Genomic DNA, 12,289 nt, shown 5'->3' with positions numbered 1-12,289 from the left:
GTGTCCCTGGCATACCCATGAGTCTCCCATGCCCCTGGTGTGTCCATGAATCTCCCATGTCCTTGGCATGGCTCTGGATCTAACATGTGCTTGGCATGTCCGTGACTCGCCTGTGTCCCAGGTGTGTCCTTGGCATGTCCCTGGCATACCCGTGACTCTCCCGTGTCCCTGGTGCGCCTGTGAGTCTGCTGTGCCCATGACAACTCCATCCCAGGCTCTCCCCAGAGCCCTTCCCCACTGCCCTGGATTTCCCTCCCCTGCTGGATTTGAGGGGAAGGGCGGGCGCCAGGGTCCCCTCCTAGCTCCACCCCCCGCACCCCGCTGTTTATCCTTGGCAGATTTGGGGCGGTAAATAGGATCAGAGGGGAGAGCCGGGGGAGCAGATGGGGTGAGTGGCTGGAAGAGAAACCAGGGGGGCCCTGTCTGAGCTGCCAACTCCAAGCCAGAGGGAGAGAGCAGGACATGGGGCCTGCTCCCTCTAGGGGGAGCCGGCTTCCATCCAGCCCCAGGGCGGGGGGTGGGGGCTGGCTCGGAGGGGCAGTGAATGGGGCATGGGGACTTCCCCTCGAGGGGGCGCTGGCTTCCATCCAGCCCCATGGTGGGGACTGGCTGGCTCAGGGGGTTCAGGGATGCTGTGTCAGTAGCTGATTCACGGATCACCTGGATTCCCAGCCGGCCCTTTGCCCTGTTGCAATAACCCCCGCCCATCTGCCCAGACGCTGCGGTTCCCGGCTCATTATGCGCCCCCTTGGGGTGGCCGGGCAGGGCCCAGAATAGCCGGCACCAGCACCAGGGCGAGCAGAGAGTTCCTACAGAGCATCCCATCTCCCGCTGGCCCCATGGCACCCCCTAGAGGGGTTGGGCCTGGGCCCCATTCCCCGCCCTGGGGCCGGTGCCCCCTAGAGGGGACGTGCCCCGGGCCCCATTCTCCACCTTCGGGCCAGCGCCCCCTAGAGGGGACGTGCCCCATGCCCCATTCCCCGCCCTGGGGCCGGCGCCCCCTAGAGGGGATGTGCCCCGTTCCCCGCCCTGGGGCCAGCGCCCCCTAGAGGGGACGTGCCCCGTTCCCCGCCCTGGGGCCAGCGCCCCCTAGAGGGGACGTGCCCCATGCCCCGTTCCCCACCCTGGGGCCGGCGCCCCCTAGAGGGGACGTGCCCCATGCCCCGTTCCCCACCCTGGGGCCGGCGCCCCCTAGAGGGGACGGGCCCTGCGCCCCGTTCCCCACCCCCGCGAGCCAGCCAGTCCCTGCCCTGTATAAAAGGGGGGGCTGTTGCGCAGCCAGGTTGGGTGATTGGCGTGTGACACCGCCCCCAGTCACGCTGCCCTCTGGGAAGGGGGGGCTCGGGGGGGCTCTGGGGGCAGCGCCCTGGGAAAGGAGGAACTAGCTGTAAAAGCTGAAGGCGGGGGAGGGGCAGGGGAGCGGAGGGGGAAGGTAATACAGGGGTTTGGGGGCGCACGGGCGGGGGGAAGTGCAGGGAGGGGCCGCACATGGGGGAGGGGGAATGGGGGCACAGGGGGGAGGGGGTGGTCTGAGGGAAGAAGCGCAGGCAGGGGAGGAGCTAAGGGGAGAGGGAGGGACCAGGCGAGGGGGGCGAGGGTCACTCAGGTCTCCGCGCTGATGCTGCCACCTGCTGGCCAGAATCTGTAACTGCAGCCAGAACATGGACCTGGGACCCCCGGCCAGCCTCCCAAGCCCTCCGGAGACCCTGTAATAACCGGGACCCTGCAATAACACACCAGGCCCCCTCAGCCCCCAGGAGACCCTACAATAACTAACCCACACCCCCAATCACCTAGGAGACCCTACAATAACAAAACAGTCCCCTAACTCACAGGAGACCCTACAACAACAAATCCACTCTCCCAGCCCCCATGAAACCCTAAAATAACAAACCCCCTCCCCCAACCTCCAGGAGACCCTACAATAACAAACCGGCTGGCGGGGCACATTGGTACAGACACAGAGGGGCGGGGCCTGGAACACCTGGCCCCGCCCCTCTGTCTGTCTGTCCAGGCAATACCACCCCAGTCTTTCATCATACGCGGGGGAGGGCCTGGCCCCGAGCGGCCAATCAGAACCGGGGTAACGGCGGGAGAGACCGAGACAGAGAGAAGGACAGGGAGCTCCCCGCCTGTCCCCGCTCCGCCCCCCGCTTGGCGGGATCCCCCTTTAAAACGGGGCCACCGCCCCGCTACGAGAGGCACCCGGACGCCTGGTCCTTTCTGCACAGTACGCAGGATGACTGCGCCGTATACCCGACTCCTGGGGTAAGTGTCTCCACCCCTGTCGGTCTTTCCTCTGCACCCCCATCCCTCTGCACCCCCTATGTGCCCCCCGATCTCCCTGCACCCCCGATGTAGACCCCGAACCCGCATCCCCCATTCCCCGCACCCCCATGTGCCACCGCACCCCTATGTGCCCCCGCACCCCCATCCCCCTGCACCCCGATGTAGCCCCCGAATCCTATCCCTCTGCATCCCCCATTCAACCCCCGCACCCCCTATGTGCCCCCCGCACTCCCATCCCCCGCACCCCCTATGTGCCCCCCGCACTCCCATCCCCCGCACCCCCATGTGCCCCCCGCATGCCCCCGAATCCCCCATTCCTCTGCCCGGTCTTCATTCATTCCTTCTTCCTTTCCCTTCAGTGCCCGTACTATGGGGGCCCAGGGCTGGGTAGCAGGGGCTGCAGGTCGGGAGTGAGGGGCACCGGCAGAGCTGGGGGGGCTGGGCTGGCGGGGGCTGCGGGTCGGGAGTTGGGGGGCTGGGCTGGCAGGGGGCTGCAGGTCGGGAGTGGGGGGGTCTGGGCTGGCGGGGGCTGTGGGTCGGAAGTGGGGGGGTTTGGGCTGGCAGGGGGATGCAGGTCGGGAGTGAGGGGCATTGGCAGAGCTGGGGGTGCTGGGCTGGCGGGGCCTGCAGGTCGGGAGTGGGGGGGGGGGTCTGGGCTGGCAGGGGGATGCAGGTCAGGAGTGAGGGGCATTGGCAGAGCTGGGGGGGCTGGGCTGGCAGGGGGATGCAGGTCAGGAGTGAGGGGCATTGGCAGAGCTGGTGGGGGCTGGGCTGGCAGGGGGATGCAGGTCAGGAGTGAGGGGCATTGGCAGAGCTGGGGGTCTGGGCTGGCAGGGGGATGCAGGTCGGGAGTGGGGGGGCTGGGCTGGCAGGGGGCTGCGAGTCGGGAGTGGGGGGGGCTGGGCTGGCAGGGGGATGCAGGTCAGGAGTGAGGGGCATTGGCAGAGCTGGCGGGGGCTGGGCTGGCAGGGGGATGCAGGTCAGGAGTGAGGGGCATTGGCAGAGCTGGGGGGGGCTGGGCTGGCGGGGGGCTGCGGGTCGGGAGTGGGGGGGTCTGGGCTGGCAGGGGGATGCAGGTCAGGAGTGAGGGGCATTGGCAGAGCTGGCGGGGGCTGGGCTGGCAGGGGGATGCAGGTCAGGAGTGAGGGGCATTGGCAGAGCTGGGGGTCTGGGCTGGCAGGGGGCTGCGGGTCGGGAGTGGGGGGATCTGGGCTGGCAGGAGGCTGCAGGTCGGGAGTGGGGGGGTCTGGGCTGGCAGGAGGCTGCGAGTCGGGAGTGGGGTGGGGGGGCTGGGCTGGCGGGGGCTGTGGGTCGGGAGTGGGGGGCATTGGCAGCTGGGGGGGATCGTGTTGTGTTTCTCAGGGCTGGGGCCCTCACTTCCTTGTGTTCCTTCCACGTCACCCGCCCCTCCCCCGGCTCCGCCCCCCCCCCAAGCGGATCCATTGCGGTTTGTTTTTCTGCTCAGCAGGGTCAGGGCCGGGCAAGCGTTTGGATGGGAGACTGAAAGGTGCCCCTCACTCCCAACCCGCAGCCCCCTGCTGTCCTCCCCAGGGGGGCCGTGCTGCAGGGCACGGGGGGGGGGTGCTGTGTTATGTGTGGCCGTGCCCCACCCCAGAGGCAGCAGCTGTTCTCTGGCTGGGATCCACCCCTGACTGGGCAAGTGTCCCCAGGGTCAGCGCTGGGGACAGCACGTCCTGGCCGATCCCCCTCTGGGGGGCTGCCCCTCTGTCCCTCTCCCCCCCTCGAACTTTTCTACCCAGAATCCCCCGCGGCCACCAGGTGAAAGTCCAGGCAACGTGTCTTGCCTCTTGGTCTTTGCCCTGCCAGCTGTCCCCACCCCCGCTCCAGGCAGCCTGCCAATTCCAGGCTACTGTGGGGCACACGCCCTGCCCCCAAGGCCATGTGAGGGGCATGGTGGGGGGTGCTGGTTTGGTCTAATCTAGCAGAGCTCCCCCCCAGACTGATGGGGTGGGGGCTGGCTGCACATGCTCTGACATGCATGGCACATGCGTGTGGGACCTGCCACAGTGCTGATGCCCTCACAGAAACACGGCTGCTCTCCTCGCACACTCACAGGTCCTCGTGTCGGCACACCCGCCGCAGAGTCACTGCCATGTGTCCCGGCACCACAAGCGTTGGGCAAATCTGCACCTGGCTCGGAGTGCTCCCAGCATCCTCTTAGCTCTGTGACACGTTAGCACGATTATTTCACGTCCGGCACTGCCAGGAGTTCTTGTGCAAGCACATGTGAACATGCACTCTTGTGAAAATCTATGCACTCTTGTGCATGCTTTGACCCACTTGTGCAAATGTCAGGTTTCAGAGTAACAGCCGTGTTAGTCTGTATTCGCAAAAAGAACAGGAGGACTTGTGGCACCTTAGAGACTAACCAATTTATTTGAGCGTGAGCTTTCGTGAGCTACAGCTCACTTCATCGGATGCATACATCCCGTGGAAACTGCAGCAGACTTTATATACACAGAGACCATGAGACAATACCTCCTCCCACCCCACTCTCCTGCTGGTAATAGCTTATCTAAAGTGATCATCAAGTTGGGCCATTTCCAGCACAAATCCAGGTTTTCTCACCCTCCACCCCCCCACGCACAAATTCACTCTCCTGCTGGTAATAGCCCATTAGTCAGTGGTGTCTCAAAGGTTGCTGGGAGTGCAAATGTGTGCATTCTCATGCAGGCTCATGTGAGCACACAACCTTTTGTGCACACTCAGCAATGCTTGTGCAAGATCATGCAGTCTTCTGCATGCTCTGACACACTTGTGCAAACACATACATTCTTGTGCACACTCATGTGAGTTTATGCAAGTGCACAAGCCTTTGTGCACACTCACTCTTGTGCATGCTAAGCCACGCTGGCAGAAGCGTCTCCACCCCAGTGTGCACCCAGGCAGCCGTGTGCGTGTTTCTGTCCCCGCAGCGCCCACTCAGGAACCTGTGTGCAAGCTCACACACTCTCGTGTGGGCTGTGCCATGTGGGAGTGCATGCACACTTCACTGCAAGCCCACACGCCCTTGTGCACACCCAGAGAGGCCTGTGTGTGCTCGCAGGCTCTTGTGGAAGATCTGGTCCCAGCCTCTCCTCGCCCCTCTCCCCGTTGCAGGCAGGGTGCCCGCTCCCTGCGGTGCTGGTGGGGCGCGCCGGTCCGGTCGGCCCATGCCCTGCGGGTGCCGAGCGGGGACCTGAGCCGACTGCCGGGCCGGCTGCGGGCATTCGTGGAGCACGGGGTGCGGCTGTGCCAGCCTGAAAACATTCACGTCTGTGACGGCTCTGAGGCTGAGAACGGGGCCATCCTTGGGCTGCTGGAGGCTGAGGGCGTCATCAAACAGCTGGGCAAATATGAGAACTGGTAGGTGCCTCCCGGACGCCTGGGTCCCCTGACCCGTATCGGTCTGGTCCCCTCCCCACTGTTCAAAACAAACTACCCATAGTCCTTTGCATCACTGTCCTTCTCCTACAAACTACCCACAATCCGCTGCTCCTGCTCTTGCAAACTACCCACAATCCTCTGCAGCAGGTTCCCACTGTGCCAATTTACCTATAGTCCTTTGCACTGGTGGGGCCAAATTACCCCTGATCCCCTGTCCTGCTCTCACCAGTTACCCACAGTCCTTTGCAATAGGCTCTCGGCTCTCCTAAGATCCTCCCTCGTGGGGCTGCAGTGCTATCCCGGACACCTGGGTCCCGTTCCCCATCCTGTTCCCTGCCCACCCAGGGGCTGCAGCGCCATCCTGTATGCCTGGGTCCCGTTCCCCATTCTGATCTCCCTGCCACCCCGGACTCCTGGATCCCTGGAGGAGGAGGTGCTGAGGGTGGAATGACTCCCTGGCTCTTTCCCCGCCCAGCTGGCTGGCCCGCACGGACCCCAAGGACGTGGCACGGGTGGAGAGCAAGACTGTGATTGTGACGGAGAACCAGCGGGACACGGTGCCCATCCCTGCCGGGGGTGCCAAGGGGCAGCTGGGCAACTGGATGAGCCCCAAAGGCTTCCAGGAGGCCATGGATGGCCGGTTCCCTGGCTGCATGAAAGGTGACGGGCCCTTCCCCTCTAGGGGGCACCCAGGGGTGGGAAATGGGCCCCCATCCCCCTATGCCCATCGCTCTGTCTCCCCCTCCAGGCCGCACCATGTACATCATCCCCTACAGCATGGGCCCCATCGGCTCCCCACTCTCGAAGATTGGGGTGCAGCTGACGGACTCTCCCTATGTGGTGGCCAGCATGCGGATCATGACCCGGATGGGGGCCCCTGTCCTCCGTGCCCTGGGTGAGGGGGAGTTTGTCAAGTGCCTCCACTCAGTGGGGCGCCCCCTGCCCCTGGAAGGTAAGTCCTGGGCTGTTGGCAGATGCGGTGGGGTAACTCGCCTGGGCACACACAACCCAATCTGTCCCATGGGTGGATGCGGCGGGGGGGTAATGCCCCAGAGAGAGACACAGCCCCGAACACTGGTGGGTGCAGTGGGATAACACCCCCAAAGAGACACACAACCTGGCCTCCAACATTGGTAGGTGTTGTTGGATAACACCCCGCACAGAGAGAGAGACATATAGCCCAGCCCCCAATGTTGGTGGGTGCCCTAGGATAATGCCCCAAAGATGCATATACAGCCCCCAACACGGGTAACTCTCCCGTACCAACCCTGCCCAATTGCTGGTGCGAGCAGTGGGACGATACCCCAGACACCTTCACCCCCTATTCCCCCGTCTCTGCTCCCCACCCCTCAGAGGAGCTGGTGAACAACTGGCCCTGCAATCCCGAGAAGACCCTGATAGCCCACGTCCCCGACAGCCGGGAGATCGTCTCCTTCGGCAGCGGCTACGGCGGGAACTCGCTGCTGGGGAAGAAATGCTTCGCTCTGCGGATTGCATCCCGCATCGCCAAGGACGAGGGGTGGCTGGCCGAACACATGCTGGTGAGGGCAGGGCCCGGAGGCCTGGGCTCCATCCCCAGCTCAGGTGGAGTTGAGTGGGTAGAGTTGGAGGGGCTGAGAGACAGAACTCCTGGGTTCTGTACCCAGCTCCGGGAGGGGGGGGGGGTCTCGTGGTTAGAGCTGGGGGGGGAGGGGGGCTGGGAGCCAGGACTCCTGGGTTCTATCCTGGCTCTGGGAGGAAAGTGGGGTCTTGTGGTTAGAGTGGGCGGGGGGGAGGGAAGCGGCTGGGGCTCCTGGGTTCTGAGCCTGGCAGGCTGGGACCAAAGGCCACTCTGTGTTTACGTCCTCACTCCTGGATATTTAATGAGCAAATATTAGTTAATCAATGCCCGGACCCTGTTGACATCCCAGGTGAATGGGGCTGTTTCTGATGCCAATGGGGCAGGCAAGGGGCCACCCAGTTCGACCCCCCGGGGCCACTGGCCACGGCAGGGGGTCAGAGGGGAATTATGGGTAATTGGCTCAAAGGCTTGTGGTAGGCTGACAGGAGCCAGCCTCTGTTGCAAAGCACGGTGGGTAATCTGAGCGCCCAGCTGTGAACACAAAGGCCTGTGGGTCACCGGGGAGAATGGGAGTCTGGTGCAAAAGATGGTGGGATGATTCACACCCCAAAGATTGTGGGTAACTGACTGCAGTGGGGCCACGATGCCAAGGACTGTGGGTAATTGGATAGTGTGTTGCAAAGGATTATGGGTCATTGGCTAACCTGAGACCATGTTGCAAAGGATTGTGGGTAAATTTGGGGTGGCTGGGCTTTGTTACAAAGGATTGTGGGTAGTAGGGTAGCCTGAGACCATGTTGCAAAGCAGTGTGTGTAATTGAGAGCTGCTGGGCTTTGCTGCAAAGGATTGTGGGTTGCTGGGTAGCCCAAGACTGTGTTGCAAAGTATTGTGGGTGGTTTCCCGCTCTCTGCTGCCCCTGTGCTCTCCCTGGTGGGGTGCAGGGAGCCCACGTGAGCCCCTAATGTTCCCACTCCCCCTGGACCCCCCAGATCCTGGGCATAACCAACCCCGAGGGGCGGAAGAAGTATGTGGCAGCTGCATTCCCCAGCGCCTGCGGGAAAACCAACCTGGCCATGATGAACCCCACGCTGGCAGGCTGGCGGGTGGAGTGCGTCGGGGACGACATAGCCTGGATGAAGTTTGACAGCGAGGGTGAGGTGGGGGGTGTGTGGAAAAGGGAGGTGTTGTGGGGGACACGCTGAAGATGGGGGCGGCAGATCTGGGATGGGGCAGAGGGGATCTGCGGGGGGATGTGAGAAGAACCCCAAGGTGAAGGGCTGGGATATAAAGGGACGGGGTATGCAGGGGGCGGGATGGGGCATTAGGGGCCGGGTATAAAGGGGCAGGGGGCATTAGGGGAGCCCATCTGGAGAGGGTGTCTGAGGGAATCCAGCGTGGTGGTGGGGGGGACCCCCAGCAAGGAGCCCCCCCAGCTAACCCCTTCTCCCCTCCCCCAGGCCGGCTGCGGGCGATCAACCCTGAGAACGGGTTCTTTGGGGTGGCGCCGGGCACCTCCATGAAGACGAACCCCAACGCCATGCACACGGTGCAGCGTAACACCCTCTTCACCAACGTGGGAGAGACCAGTGAGGGGGGCGTCTACTGGGAGGGCATCGACCAGCTCCTGCCCCCCGGCACCTCCATCACCAACTGGCTGGGGCGGCCCTGGGCTCCGGGTAGGGCCATGGCCACTTCCCCCTCCTCCCCCACCAGCTCCTCCCCACGGCACCCCCTAACCTCTCTCTCTGTGCCAGGTGCCAAGGAGCCGTGTGCTCATCCCAACTCCCGGTTCTGCGCCCCGGCCCGCCAGTGCCCCATCATGGACCCGGCCTGGGAGTCCCCCGAGGGTGTCCCCATTGACGCCATCATCTTCGGCGGGAGGAGACCCCAAGGTAACCCCCACCCTCCTTTCCCGCCTCCTCCCGGACTCCTGGGTCCCTCAGCAGGCTCACGCTGCTCTCCCCCTCTCCCCAGGGGTGCCACTGGTCTACGAAGCCTTCAACTGGCGGCATGGCGTCTTTGTGGGCAGCGCCATGAGGTCCGAGTCCACCGCGGCTGCCGAACACAAAGGTAAAAGCCCCCGGATGCTGGGGTCCCGTTGCTTGGGCCCCGTGCTCCTTATCCCCCCCTCCCACCTGGGAAACATGAGCTCTGGGGCTCCCCTTATGCCATCCCAGTGTCTCCCCATTACCCACAATCCACTGCGCCACTGTCCATGATGGCAGGCTACCAACAGTCCTTTGTGCTAGAGTCCTGCAGTGCCAAATCCCCCATAATCCATTGCCCCAGAATCCCACTCTTGCTGAATACCCACAGTCCAATGTGGTAGATTCCCACCATTCCTGATTTACCCACAGTCCTTTGCACTGACCTCCCCCAATTTACCCACAGTTCTTTGTATTGCACTCCCACCATCCCCGGTTACCCATAGCCCCCTGGCTGACCTTCCCTTCTCTGCCCCCACTCCAGGCAAGGTGATCATGCACGACCCCTTCGCCATGCGCCCCTTCTTCGGGTACAATTTTGGGCGCTACCTGGAGCACTGGCTGGGCATGGAGGAGCAGCGCGGGGTCCGTCTGCCCAAGATCTTCCATGTCAACTGGTTCCGCAAGGACGCGGCCGGCAACTTCCTGTGGCCGGGCTTTGGAGAGAACTCCCGGGTGCTGGACTGGATCTTCCGGCGGGTGGAAGGGGAGGAGAGCGCGCGGGAGACGCCCATCGGCTACGTGCCCCGGGAAGGAGCCCTCGACCTCCAGGGCTTGGCCAAGGTGGACTTCCAAGAGCTCTTCTCTCTGCCCAAGGCCTTCTGGGAGCAGGAGGCACGGGAGGTACGGAAGTACCTGACCGAGCAGGTCAACGACGACTTGCCCCGGGAGGTGATGAGGGAACTCGAGGGGCTGGAGAATCGGGTGAAGAAGATGTGAGGGGGAGCAGGGAGGTGGCCCGCCAAAGACACGGCCCTCGTGGAGTTTGTTTACATAGCATTTCCCCGCCTCGCCCAATGCCGCCGCCATTTCAGTGCCTTGCTGCGAGTCAGCTGTCGTCTTCCCGTGACGTGGGTTGGCAGTCTTCTTCTCTTGACCATGGTTTCGCCACCTTGTTTGCTTGAGGACTCAGCCATTTTGTTCCCTCGATGTGGGTTGGCCATCTTCAATTGACATAGGTTGGCCATGTTCTTCGTTTGACCTTGGGAGGTTGGCTATTTTCTTGCCTTGACTGCGGTTCTGCCAGCTTCTTCAACTGACATGGGACGGCCTTCTTGTTTCTTTGACACGGATTGGCCATTTTATTTCCTTGACGATGTCCAACATCTTGGTTCCTGGATACGGGCTGCCCATTTTTCTCCTCTTAACCATGGTTCTGCCATCTTGTTTCCGTGCCCATGAGTCGGCCATCTTGTCCCCTTGAAAGATTGACCGTCCTTCCAGCCAGATTTTAATGTAGTCACTTGTGAGGTTGGAACGTCCTGGCTGGATGTCACCATTGGGTACAGTCCTTCACACAAATCGGGGCCTCGGCATCTACCGCCAACCCTGTCCTCCTAAACCCAACATCAGCACTTGAATGCAAACCTAGCAACCTCCAGGCTTTGCTCTGACAGTAAGGCTTATTTTAACTACGATCTGTGCCCCCGTTGCAACACTAAAAAGAAACCACCGTCCGTGGCCGGATTTCTCAACCACACTGACCGTTTGCCCCCCGTAACTCAGCCCAAGCCCAGTTCCTAAGCAGTATTAACCCTCAGTCGACTCAGGATATGCCAAGACCTCTCCGTCAGCCCGCATCCTCACCCCATGCTCAATGCCCCTCCCCAAGTGGGACGCTGGCCAAATTCCCAACTCTGACCCCAATCCTCCCCCTTCGACCCATCATCTCTAACCACGCCAGGACACCCTGGCCCTTTCTCTAGCCGTAGTCTCCGCACCTAACCATCATGTGAGCCCTGAGACCCACCTCAAACTGGACCCCCCCCACAGCCCCCCAAATCCTCGATCCGTTCTTCCAGCCCCACCGGCCCTCCCTCCCGGTGGCCTCTTGCCATCAAGCTGAGGTGAGCTCTTCAACCCTCCTGCTTCCTTCGCAGCGCGTGGGCCGGGCACACCTCTATCGGGGGACAGGACGGCTGCCAGTGCCCCCCGGCCCTGGGGCGGGAGCCAGGGCGGATGAGCTGGCTGGTAACCCGGGCACAGGCTGGGCCGAAGGGGGGGCAGGAGCGGCAGCGACGCGGGGTCCATGCGGGAGTCTCTGTCCTACATGAGGGCGTTTTGTTACGAATCGCTGTTAACGAGACCCGAGTGTCCACTAATAAAAGGGTTTGAAGGTCATGGCTGGTTACTGGAGCGGGGATGGGGGGCGGGGGAGGGCTCATCTGACCTGGGCCCAGGCCAAACACAGTTACCCATGAACAGGGGGGCAAACAGGTGAGGGCAGGGGGGGCCAGGTATAAAGGGCTGGGGGGTGGGGCGGGGCATTAAGGGGTGGGTATAAAGGGCGGGGGCTGGGGGCCTTAGGGGCCGCTATAAACAGGCAGGGGGTGGGGTATAAAGGGACAGGGGGTACAAAGCGGCCGGCGGTGTTAGGGGCCTGAGGCGGGCGGGGGGAGTTAGGGGTAGGGTATAAAGGGGCTGGGGGCCTTAGGGGCCGGTATAAACAGACGGGGTATAAAAGGGCCGGGGGCGTTAGGGGGAGGGTATAAAGGGGCCGGGGGTGTTAGAGGGGAGGGGAGCGGGGGGCGTTAGGGGCGGGGTATAAAGGGGCTGAGGGCCTTAGGGGCCAGTATAAACGGGAGGGGTATAAAAAGGCCAGGGGGATTAGGGGTGGGGTATAAAGGGGCCGGGGGCGTTAGAGGCGGGTGGGGGCATTGGGGGGGTATAAAGGGGCTGGGGGCCTTAGGGGCCGGTATAAACGGGAGGGGTATAAAAAGGCCGAGGGAGTTAGGGGCGGGAAGGGGGCATTAGGGGCGGGGTATAAAGGGGCTGGGGGGGGTTAGGGACGGGGTATAAAGGGGCCGGGGGCGATAGAGGTGGGCGGGGGCCGGTATAAACGGGCGGT

The 12,289-nt window shown here is 63.0% G+C and overlaps 1 protein-coding gene across 1 annotated transcript; it reads left to right on the top strand.

Annotated features, from left to right (window-relative positions):
* Positions 1–2,071: 2,071 nt before the first annotated feature.
* Positions 2,072–11,562, top strand: PCK2 (phosphoenolpyruvate carboxykinase 2, mitochondrial). Its single transcript, XM_084646122.1, has 10 exons — positions 2,072–2,268; positions 5,410–5,655; positions 6,152–6,336; positions 6,425–6,628; positions 7,030–7,217; positions 8,227–8,389; positions 8,695–8,913; positions 8,992–9,129; positions 9,212–9,307; positions 9,707–11,562. The coding sequence occupies exons 1-10, from the start codon at positions 2,240–2,242 to the stop codon at positions 10,159–10,161; spliced, it is 1,923 nt and encodes a 640-aa protein (XP_084502248.1). The 5' UTR covers positions 2,072–2,239; the 3' UTR covers positions 10,162–11,562.
* The last annotated feature ends 727 nt before the right edge of the window (positions 11,563–12,289 follow it).

This window comes from Lepidochelys olivacea (assembly GCF_965140295.1).
Source record: "Lepidochelys olivacea isolate rLepOli2 genome assembly, chromosome: 13".
In the NCBI taxonomy this organism is placed as follows: Eukaryota; Metazoa; Chordata; order Testudines; family Cheloniidae; genus Lepidochelys; species Lepidochelys olivacea.
This window is presented reverse-complemented; position numbering and strand designations above follow the sequence as displayed.